Source organism: Solea solea, chromosome 7, assembly GCF_958295425.1.
Source record: "Solea solea chromosome 7, fSolSol10.1, whole genome shotgun sequence".
Lineage (NCBI taxonomy): Eukaryota > Metazoa > Chordata > Actinopteri > Pleuronectiformes > Soleidae > Solea > Solea solea.
The window spans coordinates 18700698-18721780 of NC_081140.1; the positions used below are offsets into that span (position 1 = coordinate 18700698).

General features: G+C 40.6%; 1 protein-coding gene across 4 annotated transcripts; it reads right to left on the minus strand.

Moving 5' to 3' along the window:
• Positions 1-1383: 1383 nt before the first annotated feature.
• Positions 1384-20701, minus strand: lrch3 (leucine-rich repeats and calponin homology (CH) domain containing 3). Of its 4 annotated transcripts, none has more exons than XM_058633044.1 (21): positions 20406-20700; positions 17471-17615; positions 17201-17327; positions 16874-16979; positions 15330-15466; positions 15136-15245; positions 14961-15054; positions 14544-14649; positions 13446-13615; positions 13167-13222; positions 12981-13026; positions 11660-11770; positions 10791-10835; positions 10281-10334; positions 8714-8782; positions 8354-8384; positions 8156-8269; positions 7967-8073; positions 7396-7533; positions 7226-7303; positions 1384-4103 (listed from the first exon to the last, which is right to left on the minus strand). In XM_058633044.1, exons 1-21 carry the CDS (start codon positions 20653-20655, stop codon positions 3975-3977), a joined length of 2223 nt encoding a protein of 740 aa, XP_058489027.1. In that variant the 5' UTR covers positions 20656-20700; the 3' UTR covers positions 1384-3974. The 4 variants fall into 4 exon arrangements, with proteins under 4 accessions (XP_058489027.1, XP_058489024.1, XP_058489025.1 ...); XM_058633041.1 differs by lacking the exon at positions 1384-4103 and adding an exon at positions 4383-6788 and having other exon boundaries at positions 20406-20701; XM_058633042.1 differs by lacking the exons at positions 1384-4103; positions 8714-8782 and adding an exon at positions 4383-6788 and having other exon boundaries at positions 20406-20701.
• Positions 20702-21083: the final 382 nt, after the last annotated feature.

Consider the following 21083-nt stretch of genomic DNA (forward strand, 5'->3'; position numbering starts at 1 on the left):
ACGATTTGATTTTCACCAAATACGTAATTCATGAAAATCACAGGATAGACGGAATTACTCTAATATAAACACCATAAATATCACGATGGTTGTTATTGGTAGTGTTATTAAAGATTTAATAGAATAGGTGTACGCGGAGCCGCCTGTTCAAAAATAGTTAATTTCTTTACCTTGCGATGCGTCGTTATTTATGAAACTCACAGGTCTGATAAGTTTATAACAATTATTATTACTACTAAATCAATAATTATTTAGTCATTTTTGCTACGATTATATATAAATCATGGGATGATTATACACTAATGTAGACAGACAGACAGACAGACGACTTTATTAATCCCTTTGGGAGGTTCCCTCTGGGAAATTAACAGCTCCTGCATCCACACACAGCACTGTTAAAATTAGAGTCACACTTTACAGGAGGAATAAAATATAGAATAGAATAAAATAAGATAAGAATACAAATATAAAAATAAAAATGAAAGTGACCCATGCTATATATATGTATGTATAACTACATACACACAACACATGTATACTGTATATTTATATATATACATATATATGCATACATACATATAAACATATATATACATATATACACATACATACATACATATACACATACACATATATATATATATATATATATATATATATATATATATATACATACATATACACACATAGGTACACACACACCTACAGTTACCCCGTAATGCCCAGGGTTTTATTGCACATGTTTTTATGGTTTTATTGCACATGTTATTATGTTATTGTTGTGGTTATTGCACATTTCAGTAAGTTGTGATTATGTATACTATATTATATATATATATATATATTATACTATATGATAATTATAATAATGTGTGTACAATAGGTTTTACCTTATTTTCACACGAGTATGCACAGTCTGATCTGAGACACTGCTGGACACACCAACGTGGACAAGGACACACCTGTACAAAGTAAAATAACTAACAAGAAAGGAAGCAAATGGGGAGAATATATTTTTTAACAGGATAAAATGTGATACAGTGAAATTATTTTATCTACAGACAAGTTCAATGAGGTATATTTTTAAGTCATTAATTTACACCTAAGTCAAACAGGACTGAACACTGCTAATGAGTTCTGAATTTTAAATCATCTCACATCAGGACATATTGTGTCTTGAAAGAATAAAACATTTTATTCCCAATGTAGATAAAAGATTATTAGATTCTAGCTGAGCCTCATTAAACTCCAGTCTGATTGTATACTGATAAATTGAGTAATGTAAAGATGTGTAATATTTGTATCATAGAGATTATATGTGAAGTTGTGGTGCTTTCAGAGTCCTGACTTAAACTCGTTCATCACAAACACCAGTAAACAGACTCAAATTAAAATATTTATTTAAAGCACTTAAAGTCAACTCTTCATACGACTGTGTTCAAATGTTCAAATCTTTATACAGTTTGTAGGCAAAAATACAAATGGGTGTCCTCCTTCCAAAAACGGTGGAATGTCCTTTTTAAAAGCACAACAGCACGCTCCCACATAACCTGTCACCACTGCAGGAGATACATGCCAACTGGGGAGAAATAACATATGAAACTGTACAAACAGGAACCAAAAAGTCTGAGCTGAGCCATCTGTCCACTCAAGACACAGAGACACCAGATTGGACAGCACACCAATCAATCACAACCACTGTTCAGTCCTTGGCATGGCTTAGTGTTGGAGGCTGAAGACTGATGGGTGTGACTGCATTCAGGTGAAACCAGAACAAAGTTTTTCTATTCCAGAGGGAAAACTTTCAGCACCCAAGTGCAGCAAGGGATGTATGGACGCCAAAAGGTAACATTGGTCACATGACTCCATCTTGACCTCAGGTGAACCCTGGTATGTGATGACATCACTGGAGGTTAGGTCGCAGTTGACCGTTTGAACCAAAGGAGAAAGTCCTCAGTCTTTTGAAAAAAACAACTGCATCTGTGTCCATGTTCTTGATGTGTGTTGTCATGTCAACACACACACATATATAAATGTATGTATGAGTATATTTACAGAATATATTTGTGACTGCAGACTGCACAGTCCACAGTGTGTTAGTGTCAAGTCACATGATCATAGTGAAAACGTCCCAGCATGCAACACAAACATGTGGAGCTGTTGTCACCTGACTGACCTCCTCCAATCACAGCTCAGGAAGTTTTTATATAACTTTCTGGAAAATAAAAAAAAATATTTTAACTTTAAAAATAAACACAATAAGTTATTTACTTTTTGCATATTTTCCTCTTCATTCTAGAACGTTGTATTTCATGTTTATAAATAAAATGTTTTTTTTTATTATTATTATTATTATTAATAACATACATAAACTGGGCTGTCCGCATACTTTGGCCACATTGTGAACTACCTGAGCTGGAGCTGATCAATATTCAATAAATATTTTGATCATTTGTGGCTGATCAATCAGGAGGCAACAGACTCACCGAGCTGCAAACACCTGTTTACCTGCATCACAGCTGTACCAGGTAAACAACAACAAACGGAGAGGATGAGGTCGTCATCAGATCAACCTTCTACTGATGGAGACCGAAAACAGAGCTGAAGATTACAAATGGTTGCTAACTTTGGCTTGCTTCACACCTCTGTTAATTACTTTAATGTTGGCTAATTGCAAATGCTACAGCCACCTTTAATTTGACAAACACATTTTCACACCTGTACATTAGAGTAACCTCTCAACCACCAGCATTTGTAAATAACTACTGCGTTATACCAACTATTTTTTAGCATTTATTCTTGTAAGATAATTTGCTAATGCTTTCGGAGCCCTAAAACAGTAGATGTTAGTGTTATTGAGTCATTTAGCCATGTTCGCCAAATAAAAGTAGAGAAACGTTACTTAGCAGCACAGCTAAATAACAGTAAATAAATGTTACTTAGCTGTGTTAGCTAAATATGGGCAGATACATATTATTTAGCAGTGTCAGTGCCCATTTCAAACCAACTACAACAGTGTTGGCTAAGATTAGCAGCAAGCTATAGTAGTGTTTATTTTTAAATAAACAGCTAAATCGGGGACCGTTATCAATAAGAAACATTAGCTTAATGTGCAAACTAGTTTTAAGAGTCTGGTGGTTTTTATTTATTTTTTTTTAAAAACAAATAACTTCTTAGCGTCTTAGCTTCTTTATGTTATAACCATTACACTTTTTACGGAACCATGAATATAAATGTTAAATAACATGGTCATGAAAGTCTGATAGAGATGATCTATACTGGTGGTAGCTCAGCTAATCACATAAGAGCAAATATTAAAAAAAAAAAGAAAGTGTGGTTTTAAAGTGCGTTCTTAACGAATTATTTTAAAGTCGGAACTGGGAATATCAATCCTAAATTTGGTGCTTTCCTGTTTCCACAGAACTTAAGTCAGTTTATTTAGTAGTTCATGCAAGTATTGCAGTACTCTCTGGCAAGATTAACAAGTCCATAATAATAAAAAAAACTGTAAAAAATTCAGCTTTTGCGCTACTGATGCCAGAAGAAGCCTTGAACTGTGAACCTAGGGGATCTTTTTAGGACATAACGACCTACGAGTACAACTGGAAAATAGTATATTACAAGTGAATGATTCATTTTAACCCAGTTAGCATTAAATAATCATCTGTGTAAACATTCAATTTAAAACAAATTGTGTAAAAAAATGTGGTCCATGGCAGCTGCCATGGTTTTATGAACACATTAATATGTTGCCAGGTTTCTCCTGTTGTCATTTTAGTCTTCGACTGTAACTCATTCCAAACTCAGTTTTTTTTCTCTTAAAACCTTTGTTGCAGTCGTTCAGCTCTGTTCAAGTCTCCATCAGACACAGCTTCTCACGGTCATAGTTTCCTGAGGTTGACTAAGCCTGGGCTGTGATGATTGTGATGGTGATGTAGCGTTGTCTACACGGTGACAGACGTTCCAGGTGTAATTCATGATGTTGTAGTTGTTGTGGTGACAGGATGTCGGGGTGGTGCAAGTTCAAGCAGAGCCCTGACAGTCCCAGCCACCTGGGGGAGCCCTTGTTCTTCCAGAATGTGTAGAGGAAGACACAACTGAGTCTACAGAAATAGACACCACAGAAGAAAACACATGGGGGGAAGGGAAAACGAATGATAAATCAAATTAATGGATAAAATAACTGTAACCATGGCAAAAGAAAGGATAAAATAAACAAAGAGCAAGGACATCAACTTAAAATAAAATAATGAGAAGTGATGAAGAAAAGAAAAGATGGAAAATAGATGAAGCCCGTTAGAAATCAAAGGACTGTGTTCATGTGACCACAAGTGGAACTGCACAGTGTAAAGGATGGGAAGATAAACAGACAGACAAGTCACTAATGTGCTCTCCATTTTATTAAGGAATCCAAAGGAAACAGAGTCACATCATATCATCCCTCTTCTTCCTCTCTTACGGTGCATTCACACCAATGTGAGGGGAAGTTTTCATGCAAAATGGACTCAAACTTCACGTCACTTTGAACTAGCAACGCAAATTATGCCTCCTTACCATAAATTGTTTGAGTTGAAATATTTTAAATCACTGTAAGAATTTGCATGATGCAATGTCCCTAAAACAAATGAGGGCTGAAATTCTACTTATGTCTCGTAAAAAATGGGGGACAGTTGCTGTATGTGCGCATCCCAGGAGAGAAAGCAGGGAGAGTGATGCTGGAAGCTGGTACCTGGTAACTTCTGAAACTATGTGTGTCACTGTTGCACTTTACTAGGAACGTAGTTAGCATGAAGCCCAGGAGAATTGTCAGATATTTTGTTTCCTTGCTGTATTCATGCGAGTAAACAAACAATCCTACAGCCAAACACACACAGCAGATAAATCACGACAAATCACTTCTGTTAGGAGAGCAGCATTATGTAAACTAAAGTTATCGTGTAAACAGTTTCAGTTTTCTGTGATACTGAGGGGAGCCTGTTTCCACTAAAAGAGGTTAAATCAAATTTCTGTTCTGAACCATCAATCTTTGGTGTTTCCACTGCTTCATGAAACATGCAGTGAAAACACAATGTCAGCAGCAGCTGGACAAATGAATGCACAGCAGAGGAAGTGTCTCCAGGTTCTGTTGTGTATTAGTCTAACACGGTGTTACAGCTGCATCTGCTGATGAGAAGGGGCTTCACAGGTCTGACTTGTTGCTTTAAGGCTGAACATCGTTCATCATTAACCTCAACCAGTGACCAAACCAGTCCTGACCATAGCTCAAAGAGACACATACTAAAAACACAATATAGACAGAAAAGATTCAGGACAGATACCAAAACTGTCCCATCACAATCTCTGTAGATTATTTCATTTAAAATTTCACACTGTTGAATTGTTCACATTTCTTAACGGGCCTTAAAGGCCTCTCCAGAATAGGAATTGGACAATATGCGATATTATCACACACTGCAATAAAAAAAAGACTTCTTGTCAAAACTGTTACAAAAAGTTACAGATATATATATCTTGAAGTGAAAAACAAGATTTTTGGCCTTGGAATGACTGGGAATTCACTGGGATAATCTGTTGGCAAGCCAGACAGTTTTTTTTTATTGTGATTGATGATAATATTAAATGTTGTCCCATGATCACTTCATACATAAGTGCACAGAGAGCAGCAAACACATGCTAGGCTGTAATTGGCTCATGCAGTGGAATAAAGGGAACCTGCAACCCTGAGGTTTCCTGCACATCTTTCCTCGGGAAAGGAAAACATATATTCATGTCGCATCAGCGGTGGAGGAAGATGCTCAGTGAAAAAAACCCACTGATTTTTGATAGAGAATAAAGCTCGCAAACACAGAAAAAACCTGTTTCTGATGCCGAGGTATATGAAAACACACTCAGGCAGGCGAACGTAAGGCACAAGAGGGTGGGGCTACAATAAACAGGTAACAAGCTTCAATTTGAAGGATTGTCACAGTTTGAACTTCACTTCAGGTGATCAGGTGATCCTCAATGGCTTCAGTGAAATACACATGATAACTGACCAGTGGTTTAGCAAAGGCGGAGCCTGTTCTGCAACATTAAGTCTTAAAGGTGACATCAAATGCTTGTATCCATTCCGCTTTGCAGAGCCCAGGAAAACAATAAAACCCTATTTTCTCAGCATGGCTGAACTGTTTGTTCTGAAACTTTAGGCTTTCATAAACAAGGTAATGACACAGATACACACACATACGCAGCGTTAATTGGAGCTTCCGGTCTATGTCCGCTTTAAATCAAGACCAAGTATGTCCCTATGAAATCCAAGGCAAGACCAACGTGTCACAGGTTGAGAAATGCTCGACTCTTAAAGTAACAGCCAATCAAACCATGTTTATGCAAATATCCCAGCACATGCACTAGCCCACCAAATCACATGTATGTGTTTAAGCTGAACAAGCCAACAAGACTGTTCTACCTGTTGCAAGTTTTGTTGGACAGCGTGCACAATAAGACAGTGGAGACCACGTCACCATCACTTTGGGAACATTCACAACTCTTTCTTCAAAGTCAACCACGACAAACAATTCTCTGGAAAATGTTTTGTTTTCAGGTCAGGTTCAGTCATGTGGCACCAGGTGGATGTAGATGGCACGCAGCACCAACATGATGGACAGGTAGAAGAGGGCAAAGCCAGCCAATTGGGCCCGGGGGTAGGGGCTTGTCACAGGTGGAGCCATGGAGAGTAAAATGCTCACTACTCTATAAACCCCACCTTGTTTACCCTCAACGACGTCCCCCAACGAACACAGACTGTCCTGAGAGCATCAGGTGAAAACGAGCAACAAATAAGACACAACAGAGGGGCGAGACGGTTAATGAAAGACGGGAAGATGAAAGAGAAGAAAGAAAAAGTGTTAGTTTTTAGAAGAGCAGTAGAGAAACAACAGACAAGGAGTGGAAATTGATGTCATCCATCGAAAAGACTCCCTCGTCTTTCTGTTCTTTTTCTTATCTAATAACTGCAAAATGATCTGAATCAAAACATTTGTTGACAAGATAACGCTGCTGATAAGTTGGTAGGAAGTTACCATCTTGTATTTGAATTATTTGGGCATTTTAAACAACTTAAGAAATTAATTTCTTTACTCAGTACCCTACCTCCTGGTGGAGGAAATATCCACACCTCCGTGTGTCCACTAAAGTTAAGAGGATGGACGTATTGATTCATCTCAGGTGACCTAAAGTGTGTTACCTGTGGGACTCCGATCCTGCGACATGCCTCCAGGAAGTTCTCTACATTCCGCCGACATTTGGCCATGGTGAGTTTAGGCTGTAGGTGACAAGGGGAGGAGTCAACATGAGTGAAACTGTTATTGACGATAATCTGTGACATCAGAGCAGTGAAATCAGACGGATCCTCACCACAGCAGGGGAGGGGACATGGATGCTGGGGACAGACCGTGGTCTCACATGATTGGCCAGGTGACACAGCACCACCCCGTCTGTCAGAGCAGCACCCAGGTCACTTGGCAACGACACTTTGAGACGAGCCTCGATGTTCTGTAAAGGTAACAAGTGTCACATGACAGTTGCACATAATATGGAAGAGTGCCCGAATATTACATCTCTGACTATTTTCACTGCCATTTCTGAATCACCCAATATTGTTTTGAAAAGATAAACCTGTCATTTCAAAGAGATATGATGTATGACAAGACAGTTTGAGCAAACCATTCTTGAGCTGGGCTTTGCAATTAGAATCCATCTAGCTGCTGAATCATGGATTATTACAGCAGAATCTGTGACTATTGAGGAAAATACACAAACTCCATCATGTTGCTCAAACGTTTACTGCTGGTATAAATCTCTTTCTGTAAAATGGTAACACCCGCCATTAAAATCCTCCACAAAACATCTGTGGGTCCTGACCCAGTCGCTGGGAATGGGGCATGTGGAAGACAGGTGGACAGTTATAGTACAGGTGAATACAAACCTTCCTGAGCTGCTCCACCAGCTCAGCATCTTCACCAACCAAAACAGGTGCGGCAGGCGGCTCCTCCTGGTTCTGAGGGTTGGCTGGTGAAGCGGCACCAGCATCTCCTGGCGGACAGATAGGAAAAGTGGCAGGAGTGAACGTACTGAGACAACGACAGGTGAGGACACCCAGGAACAAAGTGCTCACCTTTTCTCTTCTCTTCTTTCTGGCCGAGACGAAACAGGAAGCTCTCTGGTCTTAGATTGGCTGTCCGGCAGGAGGACCCGCCCACTGAGCTGGGGTAAGAAGGCGACTGATTGGCTGGAACAGAAACCAGAATCAGTCAGTAGAAGTGGTCAGTCTGATGATCAAAGACTTGTTAGTGAATTAGTTAGTTTTTCTTACCTGTAGAAGACAGGGTTGCTCTGTCCTCACCCTGTAGAGACACAACACAGTTACAAACCTGAGACACACATACACACAACCACGCACACCTCAAACACCTCAACAGTGTTTGACCATCACGTACCCCTAACGAAGTGAATACAGAAAGGGAAAATTCAGGTTTTTTTTGTCTGTTTTTTAAATGTGGCTGTACGAGGTACTGACTGCAAAGTAAAGGACAGTTGCCAGAGGCAACGTGAGAAAGAAAAAAAAACCTATTTTAAACACTAAACAAAAGGCTCACCACTAAGTCAGTTTCTGCCAGTACCTCATACAACCACCGTTTTGAAGTAAAGAGAAAAACAGCAGCAGTTGCAATACCTGCAGCAGTGAGGTGGAGGAGCTATCAGCATCATAGGAGCAAGAGTCCACAGACGCTGCAGTCACACACTGACGGAGGGACACAGACAGGGGGCAACAAAGAGACAACAGGGGGGAGAAGGAAAAAGACATACCAAGAAAGTGGCAGAAACAAATGAAACAAAATAAAAAAAATTATAAATAAAAATTTAAGAAGAAAGTATCAGGGACTCGTCACACCTACTGTCACCATCTGTCTCTGACCCTGCCCACAATTGCTGTTAACACCCCTATAGATCCTGCCCCCATCTGATATTAACACCCGCCAGGTGTGGGTGGGGCCTGAGACACAGAAAAACCTTGAGTCACCTGTCTGTGTGAACCAGGATGCCTCTTTATAGTGTTTGTCTTAAAGTCTGTATCAAACACCAGAGAACGCTGACACAGAGACAGTCAGGTGGGCAGGAAGACAGACAGAGAAACAGAGACAGTTGGACAGGTAAAGAGGCAGTTAAAGATGTTTGTGAGAAAATGAAGAACAAACTAAAGAGAAGGTGAGGGAAGAAAAATGCTTGATGACCAAAACAGAAATTAAGGTGAAGATGAAGGAGGAAAAAGAACAGAGTTAATACAGGAAACTGGTCTGACTATCGATTTGTCATGAAGATATAATGTGTATTATCAAAGTCACAGATAAACAAGGAAATGAGACAAAGTCTGAGTGTGACCTTAGTAGACAAGGTTAGGTCACATGACAATAAAACACATAACTGTCTCAAAGAGACTCTGGAGATGTCAGCTACAGTTCATCAGGAAGACAGACAGAGGAGGACACAAGACAGATAGTATTGTGTCAGAAGGGAGGTGGGTGTTGATATGTGATGAGTCTTCAGAGAACCAGGTGAGATTAGAAAACACAGAGACGAGACGCTTCACTCCAAGTTTCAGGTACCATGACTGATAAGCTGTAGTCTGGTGTGTGTCAATGTGTAAAGCCTCAATCACATTCTTCAGCTGTATAATATGACTGCAGATGAGTTTTGCAACTCGCGGTCAGTTACCCCTAATTAGCAAGTGATCTACAGCCGCTAAACAGGAATACAAACGAGGCTCATCAGAGAGAAGAGAAAGATTAAAACCATGACCGAGGTCACAGGCCTGCAACTATAGAAGGTCAGAGGTCAACATGAACATCAAGCTAAACTAATCCCAGTTTCATCATCGTTCCCACAACGTTGTGTGTTTTCATAACAAGAAATAGTGGTCAGGACTCCTCCAGGGGGAGGGACACATTCAGGACATACTCCCATTGCATCACTCAAAACAGATGTAAATCTTTTTAATGACAGAGATCTTACAACTCTGAAAGTGCTAGAGTGTGAACAAGGCTTTCCACATGACACACATGTGCTGGACTGATCAAGAATCACCAGGTAATTCATTGATCACTCAGCTGGTATGAGGGGGCTTTTATTGTGAAACAGCCACAGGAAATCCATGCAGAAGGATGTAGCTGTTTTGGACCATTGAGGGGGGGTTTTACTTTGTCCGTCAGTTAGTGCTTTGTGGATGGGGGCCAAACTCTTACCATGAAGAGGGCGGAGTCATCTGTGTGGGTGGAGCGTCTGGAGGGGTAGAGGGTCTGAGCACACACACGAACACATATTAACAAACAGACACAGATGTAGGGTTGTGCTCGAAACTGACAGGGAGCGGCTAATGTAAAGTAAAAGGAAACACTGGTTCTCCACTGATGATAATGTTGAACCAATTCCTTAATTTAACCACATGACTTGAACTAAGCATTTATGACATGCAAACAATCATGCGGCAGAGGAAGTCAGGTGAAGCATTCCTGCTCTTAGATCTATGTTGGGGCAGAGCTCATTGGTCTGTGTCTCGACCTTTAGTAGTGTAACTGCACCTCCTGGTGCCACAGCTCCAACATACTGTATGTTGTTTACTCCCATTCATAGTAATTGTTTTAAACTACACAGAGGTTTTTTTGGGGGGGTGAGATGTGTGGAACTGTAGGAAGAGACAAACAAACAAACACACACAAACGGAGTGTAACAAACACATTAAGGCAGAGCCTCACCTCACTGTCTGGAATGGACTTTGTTGGACTCTGAGCTGCTTTATGCTAAAAGGAAAAAAAAAGAAAAAAAAAAGTTAGTCATCCTCTTCATATTTCATGGCTCAGAACATTTACGTATCATCATGACAACATCACACAAACAAATGATGAGTGACACCAACAGTAAATTGTTTTCCACATTGATTCCTTGAAGGTTTTTTTGGAAACAGCAACAAGTTAATGTCAGAAGGACTTCCTAGGACCAATTCCCTCAAATTCCAGGACAAAATATGCTGGCACAGCTTAAGATGGGAGGGCTTTGCCCATAGTGTGCACTTATATTGATTTGCAACACGCTCTGCATCTGGCCAAGTTATTGTCCCCACGGATCTTGGGCAAGCCAGTCTTTGTAATTTTCTTTGGTGAGCCAGAGATCTTGGAATTTGCATTTCCCAGACATCCCATCAGTTGCTCTCTCTTGCTCATTGTTCTGCATGGAATCTCATGTTATTGAGTTGTTGTGTGTAGGTCTTGTCCGCGTACAACTAGCAATGCAGGGCATGAAACAGTAGGTGGTGTTGTAACAAACAAGGGAACATCGGCTGAGGGAGATGTCAACTTCGTTCTTGCACAAAACTCAAGCACTTTCAATGACCCATGTCTATTTAGGGCCGTTTTCAAAAACTTTTAAGGGGCTTTATCTATTCATTTATTTTTAATACACAAACTCTCAAGGATTTCAAGGACCTGTGAGAACCCTGATGAAGTACAAAACGAGTTTTGAAAAAACAAAATGAATATAACTTGATGCAAGAAAACAACCTTTTACTATGAAAGGGGACATTTATTTTGACAGTACAGTGTTGTGTGGCCGGCTGATGTGCTCTCACCTTGGTGTTACTGGGAACAGATCGGGTCTTCTGTCTCTCCTCGTCGTACCTGATAGCGGCAAGCTGAGCCTCCCTCCTCATCCTCTCCACACCCCCTGGTCCTAGTCCTCTCTAACAGAGACAGAGAGTTCCAAAGTGTTTTGTTTCACGTCTGTACTTACAGTGGTTAATGCATTGGCAAAGCATTTCTATGTTGATGGATAGAGATGGCACTGCAGCAGATTTTTATATCAATTATTAAACATTAGATATTTTTGTTGTCAGAAACACTGAAACTTATTTTTAACATCCAAAAGTTAATTTAACAAAGTTTAATTTTCTGATTGTGTTTCATATATTTAATATTTATTTTATGCATTCTTTTTTTTAATTAATAAACAATATATAAGTGCAATGCAGTGCAGACACAACCTGCAGACTGAAGAGACACGACATAAAGTTTGATGAATATTTATTTAAGATAAGCAATTTTGCTTTTCATTTGATATTATTAAAGTGTTATATTGACCAACTGGAGAAAAGGCCAAAGATTTTTGCCAAACAAATCATCATCATATATTGGCCATCACCTGCACTCATTTCTGAATCTCAGTATTGCCATCAACCTGAGAACAACCCATATCTTTTGACCTCTCATTCTTCGCTGCTTGACATTTCACAAAATCAAAAGCACCTGATATTATTGTAAGAATAGTGGTTAAAAGGTCTGGTTTAAGTCAACTATATTTCCATTACTATTAACTATGTATGCAAACAAGTGAATATAGGAAATAATAATGTTGTAATAATAATAATAATAACGAAATGTCAGGCATTTATTTAACTCAAAGTTAAATTTTTTGTTAATTAATATTACAAATTTAAATAAGATAAAATGTCAAATTTAAGCAGAAATTTCCAGAACAACAAAACATTATGATGAGCTATTGAAAATGGGTGGAAAATCAAGCGGCACAAATGGAGACATTTGGAAAAGATGACAGTTACCCACATTCACTTTCCCAATGGTTCTCATCTCATATTCAGTCTTATAACAGATATCCCTGCTTTGACTTTTTACCATTGTTTTCTGAAACTAAGAAAACAAATGCAGAGGAGAAAATCTGCTTCATTTTTAAACTGGCATGGACATGCCTAGTATACCCCAATGGTTATGTGATGTAAGTTGTCAGGTATTGTCCTATGGATGCAGATTACTTCTGATAAAGAGTTGAAAAACACTTGTCTAGATGTAGAATTTTATCAGAAAAACATCTACTTCAGATAAAACTATATTAGTACGAATGAAGTCTCAGGATCAAAAAGTAGAAGGAAGCATTACCTGGTTTTGAGAGGTGGAGGGCACAGTGACGCCATCGACCAGACTTCTGAGAGACAAATAGATGGGCGGACAGACAGGTTGTTAGAGGACACAAATGTGTTTTGTATTATCTGTTTATTTTCTGATGTCTCAATTTTGTTTCACATGTAAATACATCTGTGTGTGTGTGTGTCTCTCAGTATGAACCTGTTTTGCCTTCTTGTGTCCTCCGTCCTGGACGCATTGGTTTTGACTGGTGAACCCTGGACAACAGACAGGAAGTGAGTCATTGTGTCGGCTGATATTGAATTCAGAGGTCAGGTGGTTCCTGATGACACCACCTGCTCTCAGGTGCCTGAACATGTTTCAGAGCCAGCTCCTGTTTTGATTCACAGTCACATTCATCAATCAAAGTGTAAGAGATGTCTATCAGAGCTAATCAGAGAGCAGCTGTGATTTGAGGTGGCATGTAGGTGGAGCTCATACCTCTCTGGTGATTCGTCTCTCGATGTAAGCCATGAACTGAGAACTTAGGCTGGTACTGTCACTGCCGCCGCCGCCACCACCGCCGCCTCCTCCTCCTCGCTGACTCCTCCCCCCCTCCTCCTCCTCCTCTACACAGCTGTCGATGAAGTCGATCTGCTCCAGCTCCACATCTGTTCAGATTTCAGAGACAAACATTAGTTTATGTCTCTTTATTTTTTATTCTAAATGTGATATTATTTCAAATGTCAGGTGTAAAGTTCACATTTGAGCTGTAATGATCCTGCGATCTCATAACCATTTTAAGTACCCCTGAGGATCTAGCAGAGGGCACCAGTAAGGTTTCCTATTTGATAGTGAGTGTGCACAAGAGCCATCTGTACAAACCCAGTGACTCTGCAAAGGCAGCCACAGCAGTGGAGATGAAAGGAGACTCCTCTCTCTACAGAATACAAGCTGCTGCTGTGGAGAGACATGGGGTGCTCCAAGTAACCACAACTCTCTGTATGCTTCCTCGAATTTATTACGTTACGTTACGGGTCATTAAAATTTTCTTGGAAGTACATTTTTTTGTGATAAGGATTTTAAACGTTCCAAGACACTATTATGATGTGCAATACCACAATTTCTTAAGAATGTGTTCACTGCTTTATTTCACTGTTAAACACATTTTTATCCAACAGGAAACTGCAGTTTGTGTCACTTTGAAAACCACTTACTCTCCCCACATTTAAATCCATCGCAAAAATGGGTTTTTAGCTTTGTAAGGACAAAAGAGCTGCCGGTCTACTGCTGCCTCTTTTGGTAAAGTTGTGTCACTGAGGTAACTGAGTGAAGGATTTCAAACACTGAAGGCAACACAGAATATACAACCACAGCTTGGGCAGCTCAGACTGTGTGTGTCAGTACCTCGTAAAAAAACACTTACAAAACCGGAGTTATCCTTTTAATGGACTATGTCCAGCACAGTGTCACAGTGTCTAGCTGCAATCATTCTCTATGAGGTTCTGAATGATGCTCTGTAGACTCTGCTGTCTGATCATCAGCCACAAATGAATTAGAGTGTACGGTGACTTGATATGAGAACAGTAAAAGTCTCACATGTTCCATTGGACAGCAGCGAAGCACCGCCTCCTGTTGCTCTCTGTCTCTGCTCTCTGCTGATTTCCGCTACTCTCTGTGGCAGCTCCAACAGCTCCTCTGTGGGCTAGGGAAACAAACAGGAGTGAGCTCAACACATTCAGGAAACAAACCACACATTGAGAAAATTAGCATCTCTGAGAGTCATTTATTTGTATGCCAGCTGGCAGAAGACACAACCTTATTTCTAAAAAATGTTGAGCAGGTCTCAAAGGCCATTACTACTACAGGGCCCATTTTAGACTTGGTATTTAGATCCACCCTCAGATTCGACTGCATGTGGATAGCATTAAATACTCAAAGTAACAATAATAATTATTATTACTATTACTAGCTTCAACACACACAGGAAGTACACAATAAACAAGCATGTCTGACCTCATTCCCCGACCACCTCTTGTCTCCACTGTCGACACTGTTGAAGCCTGAATCCAGTGCCCCGTATGGACGTCCAGGATACAGTTCGTCAACACTGACACAAAGAGAGAGAAAGTGTCAGTATCTGAAGATACTCATGGAGCAGTAGCATGTTTGTGTCCGAGTAACGTCACACCAGGAGCTGAAGGGCAGAGGTCGTCTGTCGTAGTCTGGGAGGTCAGGGGTCGTTTTACTGGCCTCCAGGTTCAGATACTTAAATATGTGGACTTTTCCTTTAATACAGATCTGCACAAACAGAGAAATCATTGCCCTGCAACAAACAGAAACAAAAACACAGCTGGGTTGTAATGTCAGTGCCTGTTAGCATACCTGTGCAGGTGGTGTCTGCAGAGGGTTGTTGTCGAGAACGATCGTGTGGAGCTGTGTGAGTCTTCGGTAACAGACGGGAATGGAGGTCACTTTATTACAGGAGAAGTCAAGACGCACCAGAGGGAGGTCAGCAAGCTCTGAGGACATACAGGAAGGTTACATTAGGCTCAGACTACTGTAAATCTGCTCCGAAACCTTGATTGGTACCAATGTTACCAGACCACCTTGTGTGATTGAGAACAAATCATCTTTTAGAATGTTCCAGTTTCCTTGGAAGTAGAAAATGTGAATGACGTTCCACCGTGCCTTCCAATCATGTTAGAGCTTTCATTCACAATAAAATGTGCGTCCATTTAAGTCTAGCCCCTGCATACTAAATCTCACATTCCACTCCACAAGCACAGAGTTCTAACAGCGAGTTTGCCTATTGTATGTCCTTCTATTGTAAGTCTTTGAGTAGAGTGCAGAGTTGCACATCTGCATTGGAGGACGTCCTCACCCAACCTCAAGCAAGTGTTCAGGGGTTACCTTCTTCTTTTTAAACTATTTTAGGGCCTTTTTAACTTTATCATCTGACGGGACAAAAAAACATGAAAAGGGAAGAAAGACGGAGGTAGACATGAAGCAAAGTACCCAGACCCAACTCAAACCTGCTCTACCAGGTGACTTATACTTTGCTCCTTGTTGTCTCTTTGGACCAAAGTAAGAGCATGCCAACAACTGGACTACAAAGCATACAGTTTGTGCATACTCTGTAGAGGTGCACACTGCCGTGGAAGAATTGTGGACATCGGTGGACATATGGAAAGTAATCTTTTCCCATGGTTAGCTTTAGTTGGGTTATCAAACCAGAAAACTAATATAGTCTATTTGATAAACACATGAAATGGTATTTCATACGTAAAAACACTGTGGCAACATGTCCACTAACACCAATAGGAAAAGACAAAAGAGCTAATAAAAATAGTAAAAAGTTACAGCTGTTACACTGTTGATGCTTGGAGGAGCCATCTTCAATTGTGAACAGTGTGTGAATAAGCCAACTTGATATTGCAACTTCAGGGGGCATTTCAACTGTAACTGAATACTCTTAGCTGTAAAAAGACCTTGGAGTAACACTGGAACAGACTTTTGAACTTCCTGAACTGTCTGCAGATCAAACATGTTTGACATTTGTGATTTAAAGTTAGGATTATGTCAGAAATTACTGAGTGGAAACAATGAGGTGAGCTTGGTGAGGTGAGCTTTTGAAGGAGCCACTGTGAAACAAGCTCCTCCTGTTAAGAGTGCAGTCGAACACGAAAGAAAAACTTGTTGACCGGGACTCCCCAAACAATTTCTCAGCCAGACTGGTTTCTGCTGCTTTCATTTTACTGACAGAATGACTTGTCATCCTCCAGTGTATTTTTCCTGTTTCCGTCATCGCCGTATGATAAGAGAAGAACTGGTGCACCTTTTCTTATAAATAAGAAATTATTTTGTGCATCTTTGAGATCATAGAGAAGAATATCAGTGAAAATGTTCCTCAAGTGTTTGGTGTGTACCTGGTGGCAGTGTGACCAGGTGGTTTCTTCTAATGTTCAGGTCCCTCAGAGCCTCCAGCTGACCCACCTGAGATGGTAACGTCTGGAGCTCATTACAGCTCACGTCCTATAGAGGCAGCACACACAGAAGCATTAATAGCTGATCAGGTTATTTTACATTCATACATGTTTTATACAGATACTGGACCTGGTTGTTCTGGGGAGATTTGTACTTAAAACTCTGTGTTCCCTGTACTGACTTTAAACCAAATCAGTCCTAGAATCTAATGTACCGACCAATTCAGACCAGTTCATGACTAGTTCAGTTCAAGTTGGGATTGGACCCACCAGCTCAGTAAGGTTTCTCAGCTGTCCCACTTCTTCTGGGAGAGAAACCAGTTTGTTGTTGCAGGCGATCAAAACCTTCAGAGGAAGACTGCAGAGGACAACAGGCAGGACAGAAAGCTGGTTCCGACTGAACAACAGGTAGAAAGAAAGAAAGGAAGAAAGGAAGAAAGAAAGAAAGAAAGAAAAAAAGAAAGAAAGAGGATACATGTCAATGAGTGTCTTCACAACTACAAAGTGACAAGAATGTGCATGTGTGGATGTGTGTGCTACCTGAGGTTCAGGTAGGTCAGACTCTGCAGGTTCAGCAGACTCTCTGGCAGTGACCTCAGACAGTTCTGATACAGGTTCAGACTCTCCAGAGACACAAAGAGACAAACGTCCGCAGGAAGCTCAGGCAGACGGTTACGGGAGAGATCTGAGGACAGGTAGAGACACATTCATCAGCTGTCTGTGTCAACTGAGACACATGTTAGGTACAGAAATCAAAACTTTTAATGGTACTGACCTAATCACATTCAAAATAGGCTGTTTGTCCTGATACTGTGATCAGAATGTGTCACAGGTGGATTTACCAAACAATTTCCAAGGTACCAGGAGCGGTATTTCCCCACTGTGGGACTAATAAAGGACTATTTTATGTTATCTTATTGACTCCAATGCAACTAGTACCAAAACCCTGACAATTTCACATATTCATGAGACAAACATCACTTGACTCTGCTGAAGGAGACGATTACAGATGAAGCTGAATGACCACACCAACAGTTGTAATATCAAGAAAACACTTATTTGATGTAGTTAAAACTAGAGCTGCAACTAACGATTATTGTCATAATTGATTAATCTGTTGATTATTTTCATAATCGATTGACCTTTCGATTATTTTCATAATCGGTTAATCTGTCGATTGTTTTCTCGATTAATTTAGTGATCTATGGTCCATAAAATGTATTTAAATGTATGTAAATTCAACTTCATGGGGCAAAGAAATTAAGAAAATATTCACATTCAAGAAGCTGAAACAATCAGAAATCTTGTTTTAATAATGAAAAAAGCTTCAAACCAACGAATCATTATCAAAATAGTTGACTATTAATTTAGTAATCGATTAATCGAGTAATTTCAGCTCTAGTTAAAACATATTATAACAAAATTATGTTAAACACGGTAATGAGACAAAAGATGGAGGAAAACCATTATCTCTAGCACTGTGTAAGAACAGAAGATGGTTGGTGTGTGTGTGTGTGAGAGAGAGAGAGAGAGAGAGAGAGAGAGAGAGAGAGAGAGAGAGAGAGAGACTATACAAACTTGTGACTAAGTCTAAAAATAGAAACAAACCCTTTAACAAGACCATCTGTATGTGACCTTCCAGTTGCTTGAGTCATTATCAAATCACACCACTGTATACACAGTACATTAAAAGATTAAAAATCCTTCACAATTTAAATCGCATTTTGCTGTGACAAATGTGTTTAATTGCATTTTTTCCCAGGGAGAAGGTAGGCGCTGACAGCACATCATCTTGTCATTCTCATATATTTTTGAGTTTCAGTCTATTATTAGAGCTGTAGTAACTTTGAAATATAGACAATTGTCTGCTACATTGAAACCACTATCACACAATTCACACACACCCCATTCAGACCTGGTACTAACAGCTACTAACAGATGAATACAGGTCTTGTCCTTTCCCTCCTTGAGTCTTTTTCTCCTTGTGTCTTTTCTCTCTTCTCTAAGAGACCCCAGGTATTTAAACTCACCCACTTTCTCTATCTCTACTCCTTGCATCTTCACCTTACCACCTGTCTCACTGTGAATCACATGCATACATTCAGTCTTGCTCCAACTTAACCTCTCCTCTCCTCTCCTCTCTTTAGTACCTCATACACCCACAGGCTGTACAAATACAGACCATGAAGCCAACCTGGAAGTAACAATGTACTGAAATGCCACCACTGTGTGTTATGTAAAGCACAGCACTTTTGAGTGAACACGGTGTGCTTGACAGTTATATCCTCACATGGGTGCCTGGTTGCAGGTGATGCAAACAAACACTTTTTGTTCATGTAAACAATTTCTTTTGGGATAATAAAAGTATTCTGATTCTGATGTCTGTAGAAATGTCAACATGGTGCCAGCTAAATCACAAATCTTAAGGCGACAAAACAGGAGTACCACCTGTGTTACTTTAACATCCCGCTGACTCCATTGGGGAATCAACACCTGGTCAGCAGGAAGCACACATCACCATGGCAACATTTACTTCCTGTTGTGCAGCAATATTCTTTTTGAGTCATGCCATGCATGAGTGTGCAGAGGCTCCAGTCCACATGTGGGCAGTAATACTCCACTCAGCTTGTCCATCAACTAACAAAAGAACAACATGTTCTCTCTCTGTCTGTTTTTATTTGTCTTCAGTCTGACTTAAATCTGAAATATTTTCATGGTAAATCTGTTTTCTGTAAGAACTGTCTGACTGACAGGCCGGAGCAGCAGAACAAAACAGAATGACTGTGTCTGTCTATTCTGACAGTTACAGACAGACAGAAAGACATGTTTAAACGGATCAACTGTTACAAACAGAGGGATAGATACATACATACAGACAGACAGACAGACAGGAACCACCTCGGGTTCGTTTGTTTCGTCTCCTCGCAGCCCGTCAGACATGGGTGGGCGGAGCAGCCTCATTATCTGATCATAGACATTAAACAAAACAAAGCCAGGTGTGTTCACCTTTTCTAACTTCACCAGACGTCACAGTGACGTCATAGCGAGGCCGGCCCGGACCGGACCGGGAGGAACTGGGTAAACCGAACCCGCCTCACTCGAGGAGCTAGCTGTGTACTAACTTTGATACAGTGACAAATATGAGTTGGCCGTGTTAACTAGCAGCAATAGATATTTAACGTTTATATGGTTGGTACAAATGAAGAAAAAACACTACACATTATATATAATATGTTTCGTTGCTAACCCCACCAAGGAAACCCGCACCATTACAAGAGAGACACTTTTAGGAGCTCAGATTCTGTCATAACACCGGCCCTGACGGTTTAATCGTCCATCCTCTGCGGAGCCTAAAGTTTGTATATTACTTTCTCCGCTCTAAACTTCTGAACAACTGTTCCCAAGTTACTTAAGTCGTCCCGACAGGAACCACGCACTCCCGGTGAACAGTCACCGCGCTCTGCAACTCACTCACCGGCCCTGGTGGTGTCCGTCAGGTCGTGGTTGGCGGCGCTCCGGGGGAACTCCTTCAGCTTCCTGCCGCTGAGGTTCAGAAACCCTGTAGCCGAGGCTTCGTCCAGTGCCCGGTCCAAGGAGCGGTTCCAGGGTGCCGGCCCCGCTGGCCCTAGTCCATGATTATTCAAAACATTCCCGCTGCTGCCGCCTCCCACCGTAAAGGTAATTCCGGTGTTGTCCGCAGACCCCAACAACACCGAGGCCGCCATTACACTCTCCGGCTGTTAGCGTTCCGTGCTAACGGCTAACTCTCCCACCCTAAACTCCGAGCGGAGCATGCGCAGAACGAAGCACAGAAAGACGGGGCGACTGGTCAACAGATGACTGAACACAGTATGCTGTCAGTACTACAATGCTGCTTGTAGTAACTGTCAGTACTACATGCAGCACTACACACAATACTAATACTCTCAGTACTGCATATAGTGCTACTTATAGTAATCGTACTACTGTCAGTACTGAATTAAGTACTACAAAATGTAAAAATTATACCATGCAAATAGTACTTTTGATACTGCTATTAGCATAACATACAGTACTACAGCTTCTCATTGCTGCAGTACAGTACAAGTGATACTGTCAGTACAACAGAAAGTACTGCTGCAACTTTAGCTACTGATACTGCATGTGGCTAGTG